The 22,252-nt window shown below is 54.2% G+C and overlaps 1 protein-coding gene, 4 non-coding genes and 1 pseudogene across 5 annotated transcripts; 2 read left to right on the top strand and 4 right to left on the bottom strand.

Moving 5' to 3' along the window:
• The first annotated feature begins 3,801 nt into the window (after nucleotides 1-3,801).
• On the top strand, nucleotides 3,802-4,233 carry LOC133232509 (small nuclear ribonucleoprotein E-like). The gene has a single exon (XM_061391966.1). The coding sequence runs from the start codon at nucleotides 3,817-3,819 to the stop codon at nucleotides 4,093-4,095; it is 279 nt and encodes a 92-aa protein (XP_061247950.1). The 5' UTR covers nucleotides 3,802-3,816; the 3' UTR covers nucleotides 4,096-4,233.
• Nucleotides 4,234-4,797: 564 nt separating this feature from the next.
• On the top strand, nucleotides 4,798-4,988 carry LOC133233173 (U2 spliceosomal RNA). The gene has a single exon (XR_009731649.1). It is a non-coding gene; the product is annotated as a U2 spliceosomal RNA (small nuclear RNA).
• A 368-nt stretch (nucleotides 4,989-5,356) lies between these two features.
• On the bottom strand, nucleotides 5,357-8,563 carry LOC133232508 (mitochondrial fission factor-like; annotated as a pseudogene).
• On the bottom strand, nucleotides 8,353-8,543 carry LOC133233175 (U2 spliceosomal RNA). Its single transcript, XR_009731651.1, has one exon. It is a non-coding gene; the product is annotated as a U2 spliceosomal RNA (small nuclear RNA).
• Nucleotides 8,564-16,868: 8,305 nt separating the features above from the next.
• Nucleotides 16,869-17,053, bottom strand: LOC133233187 (U2 spliceosomal RNA). The gene has a single exon (XR_009731662.1). It is a non-coding gene; the product is annotated as a U2 spliceosomal RNA (small nuclear RNA).
• A 4,224-nt stretch (nucleotides 17,054-21,277) lies between these two features.
• LOC133233177 (U2 spliceosomal RNA) lies at nucleotides 21,278-21,468 on the bottom strand. Its single transcript, XR_009731653.1, has one exon. It is a non-coding gene; the product is annotated as a U2 spliceosomal RNA (small nuclear RNA).
• Between the last annotated feature and the right edge of the window lie 784 nt (nucleotides 21,469-22,252).

Here is a 22,252-nt window from a genome sequence, read left to right as displayed (position 1 = left end):
GACTAATTACTTAGTTGGAGTAAAGATTTACTGAGCATGGCCCTACCCACCAGAACAAGACCCAGTTCCCCCCACAGTCAGTCTCTCCCCTCAGGAAGCTTCCATAAGCCTCTTCTCCTTATCCGTCAGAGGGCAGACAGAAGGAAAACTACAATCACAGAAAACTATGCAGACTGAGCACGTGGACCACAGCCTTGTCTAACTCAGTGAAACTGAGGGAGGAAAGGAACAGGCCGAGCTGACTCCATTTTGAGAAAGAAGGAAACTCCATCTTGCACTTTCAGTGAGCTTTGGACTATGTGCCTGTTAGCCATGGGGATAACATACCTACGGCCGAACTGGCCTCCTGGACTGATAAACACCAGATTCCATACCAAGATCTCCCGTCGCCAAAAAGAATGCAATAACCCCCCCCCCCCGTGCAGTGTCACCTTTGTCATCTTCATGGCACCCGTTGGTGTAGGCTACAATGTATAACCAGCTGACTCTTCTGATTATGAATCATGGCTATAACCTGACTGTGTCTCCCTTGAACACTTTCCAGGCTGGGTTTAAGGAATTTGGGGATGTGGGCTTGAGCAGTACACTTAAGGTATGTAAGGTTTTCACAAAAGTCGGTCGGGGTCCTTGGCTAAGAGGAGACTCTTCCTTGGGCCCGCCGGTGTAATAAAGTGCACTCCGCCATCTGCATTGTCCTTCTGAGTGAGTTTGTTTCCCGGAACGCGAAGTTCTAGTAGGTCTTGTAGGTCTTCATGGAACTGTCAGCTTCTTCAGCATTACCGGTTGGGGCATAGACAGACTTGGATTACTGTGATATTGAATGTTTTGCCTTGGAAACGAACAGAGATCATTCTGTCATTTTTGAGATTGCACCCAAGTAACTGAAAGGTTGTTGTTGAATCACACGAATACACCGGGATTCTTGGCCCCCGGAGGAGAAGAATTCAATCCGGGGCCAGAGACGAGGCTTGATCGCTAGGAGCTTTTGTGTAATAAAGTTTTATTAAAGTATAAAGGAGATAGAGAAAGCTTCTGACATAGGCATCAGAAGGGGGTAGAAAGAGTACCCACTTGCTAGTGTTAACAATGAGGTTATATAATCCAAAGAATGTCTGGAGGTTGTAAAGACCTCATCAGACCTACTCCCGTAATTTACATTTTAAGATAACACTGTCTTCAGGCAAGATACAGCCTTGTAAAGACCAGGTCTACTCCCATAATTAACATTTTAAGATAACAGAAGGTTGAATCCAAAGACTGTCCTTAGTCCAGAGACTGTCCTCAGGCAGGATACATTATTGTTATATAATCCTAAGGAATGTGGAGAAAGAAAAAAAGTTTGTCCTTTCTTCCTCCTTGAGAATTCCAGACCCCTCTCTCCTTGGGGACCCCTAGACTCCTTATCAACCTGCCTAGGAAATGACTCTCTCAGTACTGCATTTCTGACTCTTTTGTTGACTATGAGGGGATTCTTGCCCACAGTAGTAGATATAATGGTCATCTGAATTAAATTCGCCCATTCCAGTCCATTTTAGTTCACTGATTCCTAAAATGTCTATGTTCACTCTTGCCATCTCCTATTTGACCACTTCTAATTTACATTGATTCATGGACCTAACATTCCAGGTTTCTGGATATTGCTCTTCACAGAGTTGGACTTTACTTCCATCACCAGTCACATCCACAACTGGGCATTGTTTTCACTTTGGCTCCGCCTCTTCATTCTTTCTGGAGTTATTTCTCCACTCTTCTCCAGTAGCATATTGGGCACCTACGGACCTGGGGAGTTCATCTTTCTGAGTTATATATTTTTTTTTTTTTTGCCCTTTCATAGTGTTCATTGGGTTCTCAAGGCAAAAATACTGAAGTGGTTTGCCATTCCTTTCTCCAGGGGACCACGTTTTGTCAGAACTCTCCGCCATGACCCCATGGCCCTACACCGCATGGCTCATAGTTCTGTTGTAGCCATGTGTTCCGGGAAACAAACTCACTCAGAAGGACAATGCAGATGGCGGAGTGCACTTTATTACACCGGCGGGCCCAAGGAAGAGTCTCCTCTTAGCCAAGGACCCCGACCGACTTTTGTGAAAACCTTACATACCTTAAGTGTACTGCTCAAGCCCACATCCCCAAATTCCTTAAACCCAGCCTGGAAAGTGTTCAAGGGAGACACAGTCAGGTTATAGCCATGATTCATAATCAGAAGAGTCAGCTGGTTATACATTGTAGCCTACACCAACGGGTGCCATGAAGATGACAAAGGTGACACTGCACGGGGGGGGGGGGGTTATTGCATTCTTTTTGGCGACGGGAGATCTTGGTATGGAATCTGGTGTTTATCAGTCCAGGAGGCCAGTTCGGCCGTAGGTATGTTATCCCCATGGCTAACAGGCACATAGTCCAAAGCTCACTGAAAGTGCAAGATGGAGTTTCCTTCTTTCTCAAAATGGAGTCAGCTCGGCCTGTTCCTTTCCTCCCTCAGTTTCACTGAGTTAGACAAGGCTGTGGTCCACGTGCTCAGTCTGCATAGTTTTCTGTGATTGTAGTTTTCCTTCTGTCTGCCCTCTGACGGATAAGGAGAAGAGGCTTATGGAAGCTTCCTGAGGGGAGAGACTGACTGTGGGGGGAACTGGGTCTTGTTCTGGTGGGTAGGGCCATGCTCAGTAAATCTTTACTCCAACTAAGTAATTAGTCCAATCCAAAGTATTTAATCCAATTAAAATATTTTTCCAATAATTATTATTATCAATGTATTTACTTTTGGTTGCACTGGGTCCTCTTTTCTGCTCACAGGCTTTCTCTAGCTGCTGCCAGGTGGGGACTACCTTTCCTGGTGCACAGGCTCTAACCCCACTGGCTCCAGTAGTTGCAGCACAAAGGCTCCGTAGTTGCTGCTGGAGGGCGCTAGAGCACAGAAACGGATGACTTAAACACTGCGTTCTACATCAAGCTTTTTCCTAGGCATAGTTTGGTTCTCGCAGGGTCAGAATTTTGAGAAAGTTAGCTTTGTCTAATTGTACATGGCAGGGAGAATCCCAAAACTGGGAGGAAGTTCCCTTACTTTCAGGGTAAAAGGGCTCCACGTGCACTCCGGGAGGCTCACCACAGCTGCTGGCAGGTGTGTCTCCACTTGCCTACACCCTCTTTCTGATCCTCCAGTACTCAGCGGTTTCCACGCTCCCCCAACCCGCCCCGCCCCCCTCCGCCCCAGGAAGTTTGTTGGGCTGGGGTGGACAGGAGAAGAGAGGGCATCCTCAAGGCAGAAGAGGCCTCAGCAGCTGCTCTGCTCGGTCGGTGTGTCCCCTGTTCTCCACTGCAGGCTTGCAGTTGAGCGGCCAAGAAGGCAGGTCAGCTGCGATGGGGCACGGCCTTATGGCAAGGAGTCCGCAGCGATCTGGACTGGGAGAAATCCTCCCACTCTCTCTCCTGGAGCGTCCCATCAAGCCGAGGAGGCCTACGTGGAAGCCTTCTGGCGAGCAGCTGACGGAAGAGCAGCCAAATTGTGTCGCGGATATCTTGGCTCCCTGTCCAGCAAAGCCACATAAAAATACCGAGAGAGTCTGAGGGAAATAGAAAAGAGTGACTGCAGGGACTTCTCTGGCAGTACAGTGGTGAAGACCCTGCGCTCCCAATGTAAGCTAGGCCGCGGGTTCTATCGCTGCTCGAGGAACTGAGTTCCCACATGACCCGTAGAAGAGCCAGGGTAGCCAAAAAGAAAAAGAAAAGAGACCTTGGAAAGAAAGCCATAGTAAATCAAGACGAATTAAAATCTAGAAAGTTGAGTGTGGAGCACTGTGGTGCTTGTGAGCGTCCAGCATGGCGTACCGGGGCCAGGGCCAGAAGGTGCAGAAGGTGATGGTGCAGCCCATCAATCTCATCTTCACATACTTGCAAAATAGATCACGGATTCGGGTGTGGCTTTATGAACAAGTGAATATGCGGACAGAGGGCTCTATCATTGGTTTTGATGAGTGTATGAACCTCGTATTAGATGACGCAGAAGAGATTCATTCTAAAACAAAGTCAAGAAAACAACTGGGTCGGATCATGCTAAAAGGAGATAACATTACTCTGCTCCAAAGTGTCTCCAACTAGAAGTGACAGATGAAGTGAGAAATTGTTTGGCAATACCGTTGGTTTTTTTAGGTGTCCTTTGTTAGAGATGTAGTTCTAAAACATGTATTCATATTGTTCTGCTCACCCTTATGTTATCACCAGATGACAATAAATGCTGTGGGACTGTTTTCATCAAAAAAAAAAAAAAAAAAAAATCTAGAAAGTTGAAAGAGAACTTCTACATAGCCGACTCATCCGTGTATGTGTACACAATAAATAACAGTAAGATGATGAGTGGTGGGTGGGTACGTAGCTATGTGCTCGGGAAAAAATTTTTAAGAAGAAAAAGAAATGCTGGAAAGAAAAACCCGGTTGGAACGGTTTGCGTCTTTCTCGGTCTGGGCGTTTCCGGGAGCTTTGGGCCACGCGCTTGTTTCGGTTCCACCGCGAGACGGCGCACACGCGCAGCAGGAAGAAGGCGCGTGTGTGGGCGGGGCATGCAAATTGCTTGGCTGTCTGCTGGGGGCGGGGGTGGGGGGGGGTGCCGTGGGAGACCAGAAAGCCTAAAGGCGCCCAACAAATGAAACGACCCGACGAACGATGGACGTCTTAGAAGTTGTGGCACTAGGACACCGTGCAGTCTAGGGGAGAGGGCGGGCCTTCGTTTGAGGCCGACTTTGCTCACCGTGAGCTAAATGGAGGTGAGGGGAGGACGGTAGCGGCCAAGCCCGAGGCGAAGGTATCGCTTCTCGGCCTTTTGGCTAAGATCAAGTGTAGTATCTGTTCTTATCAGTTTAATATCTGATACGTCCTCTATCCGAGGACAATATATTAAATGGATTTTTGGAGCAGGGAGTTGGAATAGGAGCTTGCTCCGTCCACTCCACGCATCGACCTGGTATTGCAGTACTTCCAGGAACGGTGCACCCCCTACGGGGAATAATCTGTGTCATCACAAAGACAGACTGTCTGGGAGACGAGCTGGGAGGTCGGGCTTGGGTTCCCGCCGGCGCATGTTGCTGTTAAAGACATATTTTTTTTGTCTCAGTGGCACTCGCGGTTGCGGGGGCATGTGTGTCATGGTCCCGTTTACGGTGCAGGTTTGCTACTTTTGGCCGCCCGGCCGTTACAGCGCACCCATGTGGGCGGCCCAGCCCGGTAGAGGTTGGGTGCTCCCAAACCAGGGCTCGGGCCGCTGGCCCTTAGGTGGCTCGGGGCATCCTGAGCCACTGGACAGCCAGGGAAAAAGGCCTCTTGCCTTTTTTTCTCTCTTTTTTTCTCTTCCTCTTCCCTGCACAGGCTGTTCCCGGTTGAGTGTTTCTGGAGGAAGCTTTTTGTGCGAGACTCAAGCAAGTGCTCATAAATGCCGCCGGGTGAAGTGGGCTTGATGCTTGATCCTCGGACCGACTGGGGTCCGGGAAGCCAAGTGGACAGTCGCGTGCGGGGGGCGTCATTCACCGCTTCACCTCTCTGCGTCACGTTGAAAAGAAAGGAGGATGGCCGCCACAGCCCAGGAGATGGCGCCAGACACAAAAGCCGAAGCCCAGGGAGCGAAGGTCTGTCCGGTCCTTAGACCTGAGCCACGTCGGCCAGCTCTAGTTGAACCAGTACAGACAGAGCCGAGAAGGGCACATCCCGAAGGGACACTGGGACCGGACCTGCCCAGCCCAGCCCGAGCGAGCACCAGCCGGATGCACGTGCTCAGCTCCCAGCGCGACGGGTGCCGAGCCTTCGGCTTTGTCCGTGCCCAGCTCCAGGGGGATTGATAGCAGTCACGGTGCCCAGGCAGGCCCGCGGACCAGCCACCATGGGTGCGCGGAGGAAGAGGTCGGGGCTCCACCACACAGGAAGGCCTTGAGTAAGGTCGTAGGCGGTGAAGTAGGTGGCAGTGGCCGACAGTCATCAACAAAGATGGCTGGGAGGCCATGCCACAGGGTCCCGGTGCCCTCGTGCCGCACCATCTTCACAAGGCCATCTTCGGTGACAGTGGAGCGAGTGGGGTCCGGAAAGCAGGTGGCGCAGAGGGGCTTTGGGGTTTCCCTGGTGGCTCGGCGGTAAAGAGTCCACCTGCAGTGCAGGAGACCCAGGAGAGGCGGGCTCAATCCCTGGGTCGGGAAGATAGATCCATCCATCCCCGGGAGGAGGGCATGGCAACCCACTCCAGTATTCTTTTTGCCTGGAGAATCCCATGGACCGAGGAGCCTGGCGGGCTACGGTCGCAAGGAGTCGCACACGGACTCAAGCGCCTTCGCCCGCCCGCAGAGGGGCTCCAGGACCCCACTACTGTCCAGGAGGCACTTATTTCCCTGTGGATGGGCGAGAGGAGGGCACTTCGGCGTCGGAGATGCTTCGGAGTCTGGAGGGGGAGGCATCAAGTCACTGCGCACCAAGGGGCGCTGAGACTGCAAGCATAGTATCTTCACCACGGGAAGGGGTCGGGGGGGGGGGGGGGTTGTCATGAAGAGGAAGGTGACCACAGCCCCGGCTCCGCATGTCACCATTTGTTGGAGGGGACCGATGCCCCCAGGTTGCCTGGCCGGCCATCTTGTATAGCTCCGGTTCTGGCTCTAGGCCGGCGCTGGCGCGGCGCAGGCTACCGGGGACGGAGGGCTCGCTAGACATCAAGACCGACTCTAGCTTGTATTTTTGAAATCGGTTTCGACGGTACAAGTGGAGAGAAACTTTAGAGCGAGCGGATGCGCTTCTTGTTTTTCTCCTGCCTCAGGATCAGCCCAACCCCCCGCCTCTTGTTTTTGACAGAATATACCTTTAGTTCTGCACATACAAGCCCTTCCCCCCTCTTTTCTGGGAGAAATACATTTTCAGGGCGTGGACTGCGAAACGGCATACATTGCAAAGACAGAAACAAAGAAGGTCACACAGTCTTTGCATTTTCAGCTGTTGAGATACTATTTTTGAGCGTTGAGGTTACTTCCAGCGGAGAAACCAGAGCTATTATTAATCAGCCAGAATGCTACAGTGATTGAATACATGGCCCTTTCTCCTTCAGCACGTTCTCTGTTCTGTTAAGTCACCTGAAGTTCCTTCCATGTTGTATCTCTATTTGAAATGTCTGTCATACATGGAGTCCGTTCTGACCGGCTGTTCCATTTTGGTGAACAGCCAGCGCGCTCTTTTTAGTCTGTCAGCTGCACCGATTTCTTCATTTTGAGGGGTTGGAGTCTTTCTAAACCCAGAAAATCTAGCTGTCTTTCACTTAGCGAAAGCACACGAGGTGGTATTTTTAGTGCCAGAGGTTTTGAAGGGAGTTGACTGTATAAGGTCAAGATCGGTTGGCCTTGAAAATGGAATGTCTTACTTCCTGCTACAATAATTCTCTCAGGAACACGAGCACTTCACGTAATCACACGAGCATTTAAAACCTCCCTCTTGGAATCCTTGTTCCAGGTCAGTATTTGGTGGTGCTCCCTTTCATTTTCCCCAGGACCCTCACTGGCTAGTTAATACCTTCCGCGTATTCCTTTTCATACTGAGGAATTCGACTAGCTTCCGCCATCTCAGCAGTGGGAGAAGGAAATGCTCTCTCCCTCACTAAATGTATACCAACTACTGCTTGCTTTCGGGCATTACCTGTAAATCCTTTGAGTTGCTTCCAGATGCATGTGCTGCACTTAAGAGCCACTTTTGTGCCCCTGAGCCCTCGCTGGAGGGTCTGCGGCTAAGGGCCTCAGCTGAACCGAACGTCCCTTCCCCCTCCTCCTCCAAGCGTGTCGATGGAGTGTCACTGAACTGCGGGCTCCTTCAAAAATGCCTGTAGTAAGAACAAGTTACTGAACACAGGCTCCTTCAAAAACGAAAGCTGCTGAGGCCACACTTCGGGGTCTTACTTATATAGTCTCGGGCCAAAAGTGCAAATGCATATACCTGTAAAAGAGAGCAGACTCCTTACGGGACCGCTGGTGGTAGAAACACTTTGCTGCGAACGCTTATCTATGTAAGGCCGCGTTTCTCCCGGAAGCCTCCCAGCGAAGAGTCTCCCGGCTCTCATGCAGCAATAAAACAACGAGGAGAAGGCGAAAAAAAACGACATACCCTCTGAAAACCCACCGGGCACAGAACGCTCGCCTCTAAAGACTAACAAACCAAAGCGGGAAAACACTCCACAACACAAGAAGTAAAGAAAAAACCGCCCAAGCGCAAAGGCCATAAAAATTTACACAAGCGAAGCAAAACAAAGGCCAGCAAGCTGCACTTCCTCGTCTCACTGTTACTTTAGGCTCTCAAGCCTTACGACAGACTGTCTGCTCTTTTCGTACCAAGATTGATTTCCCCCGAGGGGGGTGCACCGTTCCTGGAAGTACTGCAATACCAGGTCGATGCGTGGAGTGGACGGAGCAAGCTCCTATTCCAACTCCCTGCTCCAAAAATCCATTTAATATATTGTCCTCGGATAGAGGACGTATCAGATATTAAACTGATAAGAACAGATACTACACTTGATCTTAGCCAAAAGGCCGAGAAGCGATACCGGTTGCCTCAGCCTGGCCGCAGCCGCCCTCGCTCCATCCCCATTCAAGCCACGGTGAGCGCCCTGAACCACACTCCCTGTCTGATTCCTTTTGCGTCGTTGACAGTGCTGTCAGCGGACTCCTGTGCAGGCCTTTTTGTCCTCTACCTTTGAAAGGACAAGTTCTAGGTCCTTAATTGCTCCGCCATTCCCGCGCCGAACAGCCATTTCTCATCTGCATGCTCCGCCTTCTGCCGCCCGAGGGGGCGGGGCTACCGCGGGCGGACTCCACCCTCCGGACCGCCTCCTCGCGCCCGGAGCCCGCCTCCCGACCCAGGGGCGGCTGCCGGAGACCGCGGGGGAAGCGCTGACACGGAAGCAGCTCTCACGGACCGAGCCCCAGAAATCAAGAACTCGCTTTTGTCGCTCATTCCCCGGCTCGCGCTGCACTCGCAACCATTGCCTCCTACACGCTGAGCTAGTGCCCGACACCCGTCACGGTTACCGCGGCTCTAACGGCCAGCACCACACCCCCTCGCCCCTCCTTGCTCCCGGCCGCTCTGCTCGCGTCCGTGTTCTCCCGCCCGTCTTCTGCCCCACAGTTCGGGTCCCCTGGGGCGGCGGGGTGGGGGTGGGGGTGGGGGTTGGGGGATGCGTCCTGACAAGGGATGTCCTGGGGGACAGTCGTTGGAATCGAACAGTGCCCGTCGCGATCACTTGGCAGCTCCGCTTCTCAGTGCGTGATGCGCTCCCGCGGAATTTGCTCCAGTCGGGGTGCACGGACTGAAGGGTCTGCGAAGGGCGCCCGGCCCCGGGGCACAGCGCTCTGCGGAGGCCGCTCGGGTGCCCCTTGTGCCCTCACGGCGGTGCGGGGCCGTGGCGGTCCCGGCCACCCTCGCCGCAACGGAGCCCTGAAGCTCGGGAGATCAGGGACGGTGACTGGAAGAGCAGGGCAAGCGTTCTCCGGCAGCGCCTCGTCCCCCAGCCTCGCCAACAACCCCGCGTGGCATCAGCCTTGGGAATGCTTTTTCGGTGGAGGGTGGGGAAAGCGCGAGGGGTGGATCTCTCAGGTGAAAACGGTACCTCGGCCTAGCTCGGATATGCGGTTTTCTCTCGTGGGTAAATAAAGTTGAGCGTCCCATCCTGTTTCAGAGAAGCCTTTACATTTTCTCTCTGTGAGCTTATTAGTAACCTCCCTGTCGGTGGTCTTCGACCCTCTTCCCTATTCCTGCCGGCTTTTCGGTTGGGCTTTGCTTAAAGTGATGATGATTGCATTGTTTAAAGGTTCCGTTTTTATATCGTCATATTTATCGATTTAAAAAAAGATATCTTTCACATTTTGAGTCGAAAGGACTTATGAAGTCATTTCCTAAATCTTCCTCTAGGTCTTCTTCTTCTTCTCCCTCAACATCTACGTCGTCCAGCCGGGGGATACTTTCCCGGGGTTGGGTGGTCGTGTTCAGTCGCGCCCGACTCTTGGCGACCCCGTGGACTGTAGGCCCGCCAAGCTCCTCTGTCCATGGAATTTTCCAGGCAAGAATCCTGGAGCGGGTTGCCATTTCCTGTTCCTCCTCCAGGGCATCTTCCCCACGCGCACGAATGGAACCCGCGCCTCTTGCGTCTCCGCGTCGGCCGGCAGATTCTTGACCACCGCCCCACCTTCCTCTGGAGCACAGTGTGAATGAGCGAGTTTTCCCTTCATACCACCTGTTTGAGATGCCACCTGTAAGCCTCAACGGCGTCCCATGTGCATTTTGGAGTCATAGGCCTGGACTTGCCTTTAAAATGTAGCAGAGCTCACAGCCCTAACCACCTTTGATACTCCGAGGCCACGGGTTGACCGATCCCGTCCATGCAGACGGTGGGTGGTACACCCAATCAGACAGAGCCCGACACTGAGAGGTGACCCTTCAAGGCCAAGTAGGAATCCCTTACAGGAATGACCTTTCTCCGGAGAACGGATGCCGGTTCCGGAAGTGACGGGCACTATGGAGTGGACCGACCTTCTGCCCGACCAGGAGGCCGAGTCGAGAAGGCGCCTGCCTTTACCCCTGGGACATGGGTTTGCCTGAGAGTACACAGATGTGAGTGTCGGAGCTGGGGTCCGGGCTGGCCGCCTTCACCACCGGTTCTGACAACCGGTCATTAACCACCCGAGACTCGACCCACCAGGACCTGTGCTGGGTCCCAGGGCCAGACACCGCTCCTGTTCCCCGGCCCCGGACGTGTCCCGCCCAGGAGCCGAATGGCCGGGACCCCACCCCCACCCCCGCCGGTGTGATGAGGAAGGGACCCTGTGTGTGCTCAGTCGCTCAGTCCCGTGCGACTCTTTGCGACCCCGTGGACGGTAGCCTGCCAGGCTCCTCTGTCCATGGAATTTTCCAGGCGAGTAACTGCAGCGCGTTGCCGTTTCGTTTCCTACTCCAGGGGATCTTCCCGACCCAGGGATCGAACCCGCGTCTCCTGCGTCTCCCGCACTGGCAGGCGGAGTCTTTGCCACTGCGCCACCTGGGAAGCTCTTGAGGGAACTGTTGGGAGGTGGACGACTGGGTGCGGCTCCCACCTGGTGTGACCTCCTCAGGGCTCCAGGCCTCTCCCGTGTGGCTCGGGGTCCCTACCCGGACACACCCAATAAGTGAGAAGGTGCGAAGAACAGACAGGAAGCCAGCCGAGTCAGGAAGGCCTTCCAGACCCGGGAGACGGCCTACGGGACAGGTTAGGGTTTCACTGGGGGCGCTGGCGGTGTGCTGGCCGGTCATGTTGACATGAGGGGGCGAACCTGGAGGCAAGAGCCTCTGGGAGGCTCTTGGCAAGAGCGTGGGCGAGAACGCAGAGGTGCAAAGCAAGGGGGCACGCTGGGGGAAGGAGGGCCGTGGCCTGCACCCCGCTGACCCGCCGAGACGCCGCGAGGGTGTGATCTGGGCCTCACAGCTGCTCCGGGGAACGCTTGCTTCTAGTGGGCTCTTTCTTACAGTCATCATCCCCCAACCCCACGTCTCTCCCCTCACAGACTCCTTCCGTATCCCAGACTGGGCCGGCTGGCTTCAGCTTCTCCGGAGGGAACCAGCACGGCCCTGCCGTGCCCCACCTCTACCCAGGCCGGAGCCCTCCTAGCTCAGATCAAGGCGCTTCTCTGACCCCTCTGTACCCGAGTTTCACGGAGGAGAAAGCAGCTGGCGGTGTGTGATGGAGAGTCTGACTCTGCCTTGAGGTTATGGCCGAGAGCTGCTAAGCCTCGCCCTTCCCTCGTCCCCTCTCACCCTGGACCCCGGCAAGCTGATGAGAAAAGTCTCCCGCCGGCCGCCCCTCTGCTCAGCACTGTCCACTTAAAAAGAAAAAAAAAAAAAAAAAATCCACGACCTAGAAGTTGAGACTTGCGTTTTATTCAGCGGGAATATTTAGGACTTCCAGCCCCGGGGTCAGCGTCTGAAGCGACCCTGAGAGAACCGCCAGGAGGAGGTGGGCGGTGGCGGGAGGAGCCAGGTGACACACAAGTTTTGCCACAAAGGGCAGGCGGTCTGAACGTCAAAAGGTGTTTCCTATTCTGTATATGAAAGAAAACCAGGCATCCCAAGTTAAGGAATTTAGCGCGTTTCCATACATGGGGAGATGCTCGAGCCTGGGCTCACGGAAATCATGCCTTTGATGCGCATCTCAGCGCTCCGGGGCCACCATCCTGTGCTTTTCACGTCCCGGGCTTCCTCGGGGCTCACCTGGAGGGAGTGGCCGCAGTGGGATGGCCGCTAGACGGCAGGTAGTCTTTCAGTCCCGAGCAGGGCTCACCGGCCCGCCCTCCCGTGGTGGCCGCGATTGCTGATGACTGCGACGGCCTTGTTTACCGATGCGGAGGGAAGTGTTCCATTTCTCACCACCATCAGAACACCGACCTGGCCTCCTTTCCCGGCTCTTAGTCTACCGCGGAGGGCCACCCCGCTCTCCCTGGGAAGCCTCATCATGTGGCTTGTCGATCTTTTCGGACCCCCTAGGTGCCTGTGTGTTGTGTCCTGGTGGTGGTGGTGGTGGTGGTGGTGGTGGGCGGCGGGGGGGAATCTGGCAGGGGTCCTCAGTCTACGTACGCAGGACAAATTTGGGGTAGGGGGATGGGGAGATGCGACCCGGAATTCTATGGGGCTTGCGCTCAACATTTTCCAGGACGGGGCCACAGGCCTCCCCACCAGACTGGGTGGACTCCTGTCCGTGACACAACCCTCGAATTCGGTGTTTCCTCACGCGTCCACTGTCCACCGAGTGCCCGCGGCGGGTTATACCCCAAACCGGTCTGGCGCCGTCCTACGCCGATTCGACCGGCATCCGCGGGAGCCCATCGAACCTTTTCCCTGTCACGGAAAAGTCAGTGTGTCAGAACACGTGGGCCTCTGAGCAGTGCTTCCGGAGGCACGCCGGGCAGCCGAAACGAAGCCCTCTACCTCAGCCCGGGACTCGAACCCGGCCAAACCCAGGTCGGGACTCCAATCCACGTGGCTGGGCCTCCGACCGAGCCAAAACCCACGGTACCTCGTTTCAAGAGCTGATGAAGCTCAGGTTCTCCATGTCCTATCGAAGAGAGAATTCAGTGAGAGACACAATGATAGGTTAAGAAGTGGATTGATTCAGAGAGAAACACATTCCATAGGCAGAGTGTGGGCCATCACAGAGGGCGAGTGTGGCGGCCTCCAGACGTGGCATGGTGAGCTTTCATGGGCCGGGTTATTTCACAGGCTAATGAGTTGATCAGCTGATAGGCTAATCAACCCGGAATATTCATTGGGAGGGCTGATGCTGAAGCTGAAGCTGAAGCTCCAATGCTTTGGCCACCTGAGGCGAAGAGCTGACCCACTGGAAAAGCCCCTCCTGCTGGGAAAGATTGAAGGCAGAAGGAGAAGGGCACCACGGAGGATGAGATGGTTGGGTGGCGTCACCGACTCAAAGGACGTGAGCTTGAGCCAGCTCCGGGAGATGGGGAAGGACAGGGAAGCCTGGCGAGCTGCAGTCCGTGGGGTCACGACGGAGCGACTGGGCACCGACAGTGAGTGGGAGGATCATTCCAACTATTTGGGGGAAGGGGTGGAGGTTTCCAGGAATTGGGCCACTGCCCACTTTGTGGTCTTTTGACAGTGCCTTGGAACTGTCATGGCGCCTCTGGGCAGGTCCTTTAGCTTGCTGATTGAGAATCAAGGTCTGCTCGAAGCTGACTTCTCTGCCAGCTTAGACCCCCACGGACTGCAGCCCGCCAGGCTCCTCTGTCCGTGGGATTCTCGAGGCAAGAATACTGGAGTGGGCAGCCATTCCCTTCTCCAGGGGATCATCCCGACCCAGGGGTCGAACCCGGTCTCCTGCATTGCAGGCAGATTCTTCCTACCATCTGAGCCACCAGGGAAGCCCGTCTTAGACCCATGTGATTCTAATGAATGTCTGTTGTGTCCTCGGGCTATGCCACACTTTCAGAAGTTGTGCCCTGCCCCCTTCCCTTCTGTTTCGGACACACCTGTGGAGCTTGGAAGTACAGCGAGCCTCGGGCCCCTCCTGAGACAGTCCGGTCCAATTGATCTCGGGAGACCTAGGCCCGCAGTGGCTTGGAGCGGCGCTTGGGTTCCCAGCCGGAGGTTGGGGCTGGGGCGCGGCGGTGAAAGCCCCGGGTCCTAGCCACTAGACCCGTGGTCAGTGACGAGGACCCTGGCCCTTCGGCTCTGCACAAAGGAATTCCCAGGGAGACGGAAAGTAGTGGAACAAGTGGGGCATTTATTAAGAGGAAAAGAGTACGCTATGTGTGGATAGGCACACGGGCAGACGCAGAGGGAGAGTCCCCGAGTCGCGCCCTTGTAGTGGCTTGAATTACTTTTTGAGTTTATTTTTTAAGTCTTTCGGCCACAAGGCGTGTGGGAATCATAGCTCCCCCACCAGGGATCGAACCTTCACCCTCTGCGTTGGAAGGCAAAGTCTTAACCACCGGACCACCGGGGAAGTCCCTTGAACTGCTTTTACGAGGCATTTCTCTAGGTTTCCTTTGGCCGATCATTTGGATTCATTTGGTTCACAGGCCATATGTGGTATATCTCAGGGTCCTTCCATAGGTGTGCATGCATCTCTTAGCCAAACTGGATTCTACCCAAGAGGCCTGTGGGTAGCCTAGCGTTAGTTAGCATCACTCCCCTTTGACCTCCAAGGAGCCTCTCTGGGCCTGTGTGGTCTGGGAGGTCTCCTGACTTCCAGAAAGAGAAATGTGTGGTCTGGGCGCTCGCCCAGCCCGCTCGCCCTCATTGCCCTGCCCTTGGCCTCTTGGAAGCTTTTGGTCAATAGAGAATGCATCTCCAACTGCTTTACCCTGGGATGGGGGTGGGGAGCGGCAGGTACCTCCCGCCTCACCATGGCCGTTCGGTGGTGCCTGGTGCCCGGGACCCAAGTATGATCTCAACGAGAGCCCTGGACACCACCCCACCACCACACCACACCCGAACCCACAGTAGGTCTAGAAGGGAAAATTTTCCTTCCCTGTGAGGAAAGACCTTTGCAGGGAGGACGACATTGGCCTGTAATTTGTTTGGTCGGGCCCAGCCAGTCTTAGGGCTACCCGAAGAAACCTGAATTCAATCGCCTACGCCTACATCGGAGGGGGTGTCCAAGCTATTCTCTTGCGCGGCCACGTCGGGTGGTATTTCTACCAGAGAATGGTCACCGTCCAGCTAACTGTCGGTTGGGGTCAATGTGAGGGGCGGAGGGCGCGTGAGTGAACCAGGCATATCTAGGAAACGGTCCAGGGTAGAACCAATTCTGACTCCGTGTTGGACTTTAACCTTGGGTTTTCGTTGCTTTTGTTATTATCATCGTACACAATGGCCTGCCCCCAGAGAACCGTGCCCCTCTGCCCGACTGTTAAAAGCATCTTTGGTCGGCTCACAGGAGGGCTGATCTGACCCTACCCACCTGTGTGCACGACTCTACCAAAGAAGAGATCCGCATATCCCCCACCCCCACCCCGCAACGCTGGCCATCCCAGGAGATGCTTTTGCAAGACTGATGGCCCCTTTTAGTTTATTCCTCTCCGCCTCTCCCTCTCTCCTCGGCCTTTTTTGTACTTTGCTTCCTCATCGCTTCCCTCTCTCTGGTTCCATGAAAGAACCTGGCCTCTAGACCCCAATAAGAAAGTTATTGTGAGGCATTAGTCCGCCGTCCTCTCTGGGACCAACTGGAGTCGGAACCAGAAACAAACGGCAGCCAATATATGGGAGATCTGGCAGATAACCGAGTTTCAGGAGATATGGAGGAGCTTGGGAGACAGAAGAGATGGGTGCGAAGCACGAGAGAGGAGGATGGAGCCTGATGAGACTCACCCTGATCGCTTCAGACCTGAGTGTCGGGGCTTCCAAAATCTCTGTTGCCTGTGAGTTTAGGACAGCGCCTTCTGTACAAAGCACACAGGAAAAGACCAAAAGTTCAGACAGGAACAACTCACTCCTATGGCACAATAGAAAAGACCGTTCCAGAAACCAGTCTGCAGATTAAAAAAAAAAAAAAAAAACAAGGGGCGGATGGCGGGGGTGGGGGGGTGGTGATGGTGGCGGGGGGAAGCTTCCTAAATGAAACCTAAAGGTTAAAGAATCAAACGATTGACTCTTTAGAAAAGACCTCACGCTGGGAAAGATCGAAGGCAGAAGGAGAAAGGGAGGCTAGAAGATGAGATAGATGGTTGGATGGCATCAGCCATACGAGTTTGAGCAAGCTCTGGGAGTTAGTGATGAACAGGGAAGTGTCGCGGCCCGGGCGCAGGTTGGAAAAGAATTTCCAGACATGAGACAAAATGAGAGGGAAATAACGTTTATTAGAATGGGAGACGCTGTTAGAACAGTGGGCCGGCTCAAGAGAGACCCGACGTTGAGCAGGAGTCCACAGTCCACTTTTATACCCAGGGTACACAGAGTGGGATAGGGGTCTTGCGGGTCACTGGGTTGGAGGGAACAGTGAGGCAAATATCTTCTCCCTATGCGGTAGGAGGGGAGACAGGTTATACTGCTCACGAGGACCTGAAATCCATTAATGGTTACAACATGGGGGAAGGAAAGGCCGATAATGGTCTGGTTTTTCTGTTCCTGCATTCCAAGAAGACTCTCGTAGGTTTTATCTGCTCTTTCGCCCTTGGGTCACCACAGGAAATAGACAGGGAAAAGCCAAGCACAACTAAGCAATTGAATCAAACTGAAAGAATCAAAATCAGCCTAAAAGAAAACAAAACAAAGACAGGGGGAAAGCCACACAAACCCCACAGCCCAAGTGAAAAACACAAAAGAGAAGAGAAATCTTCCGAGGAGAAAGGCCAGAAAAGAAACAAGTCTACCATTTGGGGGTGCCGGTTTTGTCCTCAGAGAGAATGCACCATTCCTGGGAAGTGCTGCAACACAGAGCAGGCTCCGATGCCAACTGCTTGCCCCCAAAACTCCCTTAACAGTATTGTTCCCAGATAGAGGAGGTATCAGATGTTAAGCCGGTAAAGAACAGATACTACACTCGATCTCAGCCAAAAGGCGGAGAAGCAATGGTGCTCTTTCAGGTGGCAGCCACCATCCTCCCCTCCTCTCCATTCAGCTCACCGTGAGCAACCTACCCGTCAGTCGTCAGTCAACGTTCCTGGCTCTCTAGCCCATGTCCGCTCCAGACCAGTGAAACAACTTGTTCTCCACATTCTGGTCAATTCTCACATCTCTTCTGGCTCCCTGGCCCCCATCCTTCCCGGGACAATGACTCTCTATGTGCATGACCCACCCTCCTCCACCCTGAGGGCGCGGCCAGCATCCTCAGGCTCTGCCCATGCATCACAGGTGCCAGCTCCGGTCCGAAGGCAGGGGGACTGTGCTTGGGGCGCGGGAGCTGCAGGACAAGAACGGTCCGGGTGCTCCCGAAGCCCGAAGTGAGCCCGGGGTCGTGGCTGTGCATCCGGGGGAGCCGCGTGAGCCCCAGGCCGCCAGACACCAGACTCCTTCCCACGGTCCCGGCCAGGCTCCTTAACTGAGACCCTGGGACGGTAGCTCAGCTGGTAAAGAATCTGCCTCCAATTCAGGCGACCCCAATTCGATTCCTGGGTCGGGAAGATCCCCGGGAGAAGGGATAGGCTACCCGCTCCAGTACCGTTGGGCTTCCCTGGTGGTGAAATCTGCCTGCAGGGGATCTGTGGGAGACCTGGAGTCCATCCCTGGGTAGGGAAGATCCCCTGCAGAAGGGAACGGCTACCCACCCCAGTATTCTTGCCTGGAGAATTCCACGGACAGAGGAGCCTGGTAGACTACAGTCCATGGGATGGCAAAGAGTCGGACACGACTGAGCGACTTTCACATCACCAGGCGGGCGCTCTTGTCTTTTCTCCGGTCTCCGCAAAGCCCCTAGAGAGCTGCAGGTTCTGTGAAACTAGCACAGTCGGCCCTCCCCCTGACCGACTCTCTAGTTCTGTCAGACCTGAGGGGAAAGACCTCCCACCCCCCACCCCGGGGACTGCCCCGCAGGACAGCCACCTGGCAGTCACTGCCCTGCATTCTTTGCTATGATCACACCCACTTGGCTACTGGACACCCTAGAGAGGATTGACGCTGTTATCATCCTCGTTTCACTGTCGTGATCAACGAGACCAGAGAGGCTAAGAAACTTGCCCTGGGTCACACGGCTAGCAGGCAGCTGACCTGCGGGGTTGACCACCGTGTCCCAAGACCTCGCCCGGTCCTGGAGCACAGGCCCCGCTCACTGATGGTGCCTCCGAGGGGGAAGCCACCAGAAGAGGAAGGCGACTTGGAGGGGCGCAGAGTTGCTGGCGACACACGCGCCGGTTTGCTGGCGCCAGGCCCACAAACTTATAGCGTTTCTATAAGGGTGGGTGGCACCTGGGGTCACGGCCTCGCCTGACCCTGCCTCGGCTCCTGGCTCCGTGACTCCCTGCCGCCCTGGGTTTTCCCTCTCTCCTGTGGGAGGGAGAGGGTGGGACGGGGGGTGATCTGTTTCACACCTTCTCAGGGAACCCTAATAACGTGCCGGCCAGATTAGCTCGGAGGCCCCCTCTGGACATGCCTGGCAGGAGTCAGCCCTCAACTAGCAAACACTAGGGAGAAACAGTGACTTTGCCAGACACTTCTCTGAGCCGTCATCTCCTGGTGGGAATCTCGGTTCTAAGAAAACCTAACGTGGGCCCGTTTTCAGCCATCCCCCTCCCTTCTGCCACCAGAGGCGCCCCTCTGTGCCCCAAGATGGTTTTGAGTTTGTGAGTATCTAGCGCCAGACAGACATGTCATATACAAATACACACACACACACACACACACACACACACACACACGTAAATATGGACATGCTTTTTTAACTCGGCTTACCCACAACCCCACTTGCTCCAGGCCTTATCCCTCTCCGCCCTCCACCCCAACCCTCCTCTCACACCCCGCTTAGCCGAAACTGTTCTTATTGTTCAGTGCCAAGTCGTGTCAACTCTTCCTTGACCCCATGGACTGCAGCACACCAGGGTTCTCTGTCCCTCACCATCTCCCAGAGATTTTCCAAGGTCATGTCCAGTGAACCGGTGATGCCACCCTACCCTCTCATCCTCTGTCACCCTCTACTCCTTCTGCCTTCAATCTCTCCCAGCATCAGGATCTTTTCCAAGGAGTCAGCTCTTCGCATCGGGTGGCCATAGTATCGGAGCTTCAGCTTCAGCACCAGTCCTTCCAAGGAGAATTCAGGGTTGACTTCCTTTAAGGTGGACTGGTTTGATCTCCTTGCAGTCCAAGGGACGCTCAGGCGTCTTCTCCTGCACCACAGTTCCAGAGCATCAGTTCTTCGGCCTCGGCCTTCTTTATGGTCCAGCTCTCACACCCGTACATGACTACTGGAAAGACCACAGCCTTGATTGTACGGGCTTCTGTTGACCAAGTGATGCCTTTGCTTTTTAACACACTGTCTAGGTTTGTCACAGCTTTCCTGCCAAGAAGCAATCGTCTTCTGATTTCCTGGCTGCAGTCACCATCCTCGGTGATTTTAGAGCCCAAGAAGAGGAAATCTGTCACTGTTTCCACATTTTCCCTTTCTATTTGCCAGGAAGTGATGGGACCAGATGTCATGATCTTAGTGTTGTTTTCTCTCGTTCTTTCTTTTTTAACACTGAGGTGTTTTTCTTCCAAATTATTTATGGGTTTACTTTTGGCTGCACTGGGTCCTTGTTGACACATGCAGGCCTTCTCTAGTTGCGAGCGCCGGCTACTCTCTACTTGTGGCTTATGGGCTCTAGAGTGCGGGCTCAGTAGTTGTGCCGCAGGGGCTTCGTTGCCCCGTGGCCTGTGGCATCTTCCTGGACCAGGGATTGAACACATGTCCCCTGCATTGGCAAGCAGATTCTTAACCGCTGGGCCACCAGGGAAGTCCAATGTTGAGTTTTAAGCCAGCTCTTTCACTCTCCTCCTTCACCCTCAGCAAGAGGCTCTTTAGTTTCTCGTCCCTTTCTGCCATTAGAGTGATATCATCCGCAGATCTGAGGTTATTGATATTTCTCCCGGCGATCTTGGTTCCAGCTTGTGACTCATCCAGCCCGGCATTTCGCATGACGTGCTCCGCGTAAAAGTTAAATAGACAGGGTGACAAGAAACAGCCTGGTCGGACTCCTTTCTCAATTTTGAACCAGTCACTTGTTTCGTGGAAGGTTGTAACTGTTGCTTCTTGACCCGCATACAGGTTTCTCAGGAGACAGGTAAGATGGTCTGGTATTCCCATCTCCTTGAGAGTTTTCCAGTTTGTTATGATCCACGCAGTCAAAGGCTTGAGCCGACTCAATGAAACAGAGGTAGAGGTATTTCTGGGTTTCCCTTGCTTTCTCTAGGATCCAGCGAATGTTGGCGACTTGATCTCTGGTTCCTCTGCATTTTCTAAACTCAGCTTAAACATCTGGAAGTTCTCAGTTCACGGACTCCTGAAGCCTAGCTTGGAGGATTTTTGAGCATAACCTTACTAGCACGAGAGATGAGTGCAATCGTCCCCTGGTGCCTGGGCAGATTCCCACAGCAGCTGCTTTCCCCACCACACTATCCGGTGCACTTAGATCAGCGCCCAGCACCTAGATCTTGGTCGAATGCCAGAGTCAATGGGAAAGGACGAAAGAAGATAATATGGGGAAGTCGTTCTGGTTTATACATGATTTGAACTTTGTGCTGACCTGAACAGCCTGCCTTGTGTATCCAAAAGACACAGTGGCTCTTACTTTAGGCCCTCTTCTCTTCTAAGTGATAATAACTCCAAGTAATAATACAACTTCTTCAGTGGCACTGACCTCTGTCAGTCAGTCACCTGTATAAATGAAATCCCAATACAACCAACACACAGACTGAGTTAAAGCCCATCGTTTTAACCTAGACTCTAAGAGGCTCTCGGTGGCTTTAAGCCGGAACAGCCTGAAGTCAGAAAACATGAATACAGAAATAACCTTAGAGATATCAAGAGAAGGCAGGTGGATAGAGACAGAAGATCTCACTCCTGAGTGAGAATGCAGGGTAGAAAGACCTGCACTTAACGAAGTTATGAAATAGAGGCCCTCTTCAAGAAGTGGATACGGCAAGTGAGTTTTAAGTCACAGTTTTGGCGTTTTACCCTCATTGGACTTCCTTTACTTACTCTGCTCTTACAAATCCTCAGGATGGCTTGCAAAGCATGTAGTCAAACCTGGAAAACTCCCTGAGATAGCCAAATCCTTTACAAGAAAGGGCCAGTTTCTGCCTTTGGGTACTTCAGTAAGTGTCCCCGAGGGGGTGCACCGTTCCTGGAGGTACTGCAATACCAGGTCGATGCGTGGAGTGGACGGAGCAAGCTCCTATTCCAACTCCCTGCTCCAAAAATCCATTTAATATATTGTCCTCGGGTAGAGGACGTATCAGATATTAAACTGATAAGAACAGATACTACACTTGATCTTAGCCAAAAGGCCGAGAAGCGATAGCGTGTCACCGCCCGTCGCCGTCACCGTCCGGCTGTCATGCATGTTGCACTCAGTGTGACCGGGTCCCCGCTCACTCCAGGTCTCCCTTCCTTTGCCTCGTTGACAGTGCTATGGCGGCACTACACCAGACTCTCGGGCAGAAGTTGGATTCTCCACATTGTAAAAGAGAAATCCCGCATCTGCCGCGGCTTTGTGGTTCTCGGGCGGAAGAGCCGTCTCGAATCTGCATGCCCCGCCCTCTGTCGCCAAGAAGGCGTGGCTCCGGCGGGACCGCAGCGCCCTGGGGACGGCCTCCGGGCGGCGGCAGGGGAGCTCCTCCTTGGGGCTAGTGGAGAGGAGAGACCCGACCGGAAGGGGTGCGGGGTGGCCGTCGAGAGGGACCCGTGCGACGAGCTGTTGGCCGAGAGTTTTCCTGAAGACAAGGTCGCAAGACTCACTCGCCCGGACTGCAGTGTGTTACACAGGCCTCCGCCTGCGGAGAGAGGGGCTCCGTAGGGTCGGCTGTGTGGAGGGGGCTGCCCGGCCAGGCGGAAGGCGGATGGCCCACAGTGGGGAAGGGAGGGGGCGTGTGGATGCGGAGGGCGGGGCCGGGCCGCGGAAGGGGTTCACTCCAACGCCAGCGCCCTTGTCCTTCGGTGCTTCTACGAACCAAACGGATCCCAGGCTTCCTACCGAAAGCTCCCTCCGCCTAGGACCTCCTTTCCCTGCCCCTCCTCCTCAGCTGTGGGCCTCGCTGATGGCTCAGATTGTCAAGAATCCGCCTGCAAGACAGGAAACCTGGA

Source organism: Bos javanicus, chromosome 19 (assembly GCF_032452875.1).
Source record: "Bos javanicus breed banteng chromosome 19, ARS-OSU_banteng_1.0, whole genome shotgun sequence".
Taxonomy (NCBI): domain Eukaryota; kingdom Metazoa; phylum Chordata; class Mammalia; order Artiodactyla; family Bovidae; genus Bos; species Bos javanicus.
The sequence above is the reverse complement of the archived record's forward strand: the minus strand, read 5'-3'. Positions and strand labels throughout refer to the sequence as shown.

Bases quoted from the DNA above. Each gene is read 5' to 3' on its own strand.
- LOC133232509 (XM_061391966.1), top strand. From the start codon at position 3,817: ATGGCGTACCGGGGCCAGGGCCAGAAGGTGCAGAAGGTGATGGTGCAG.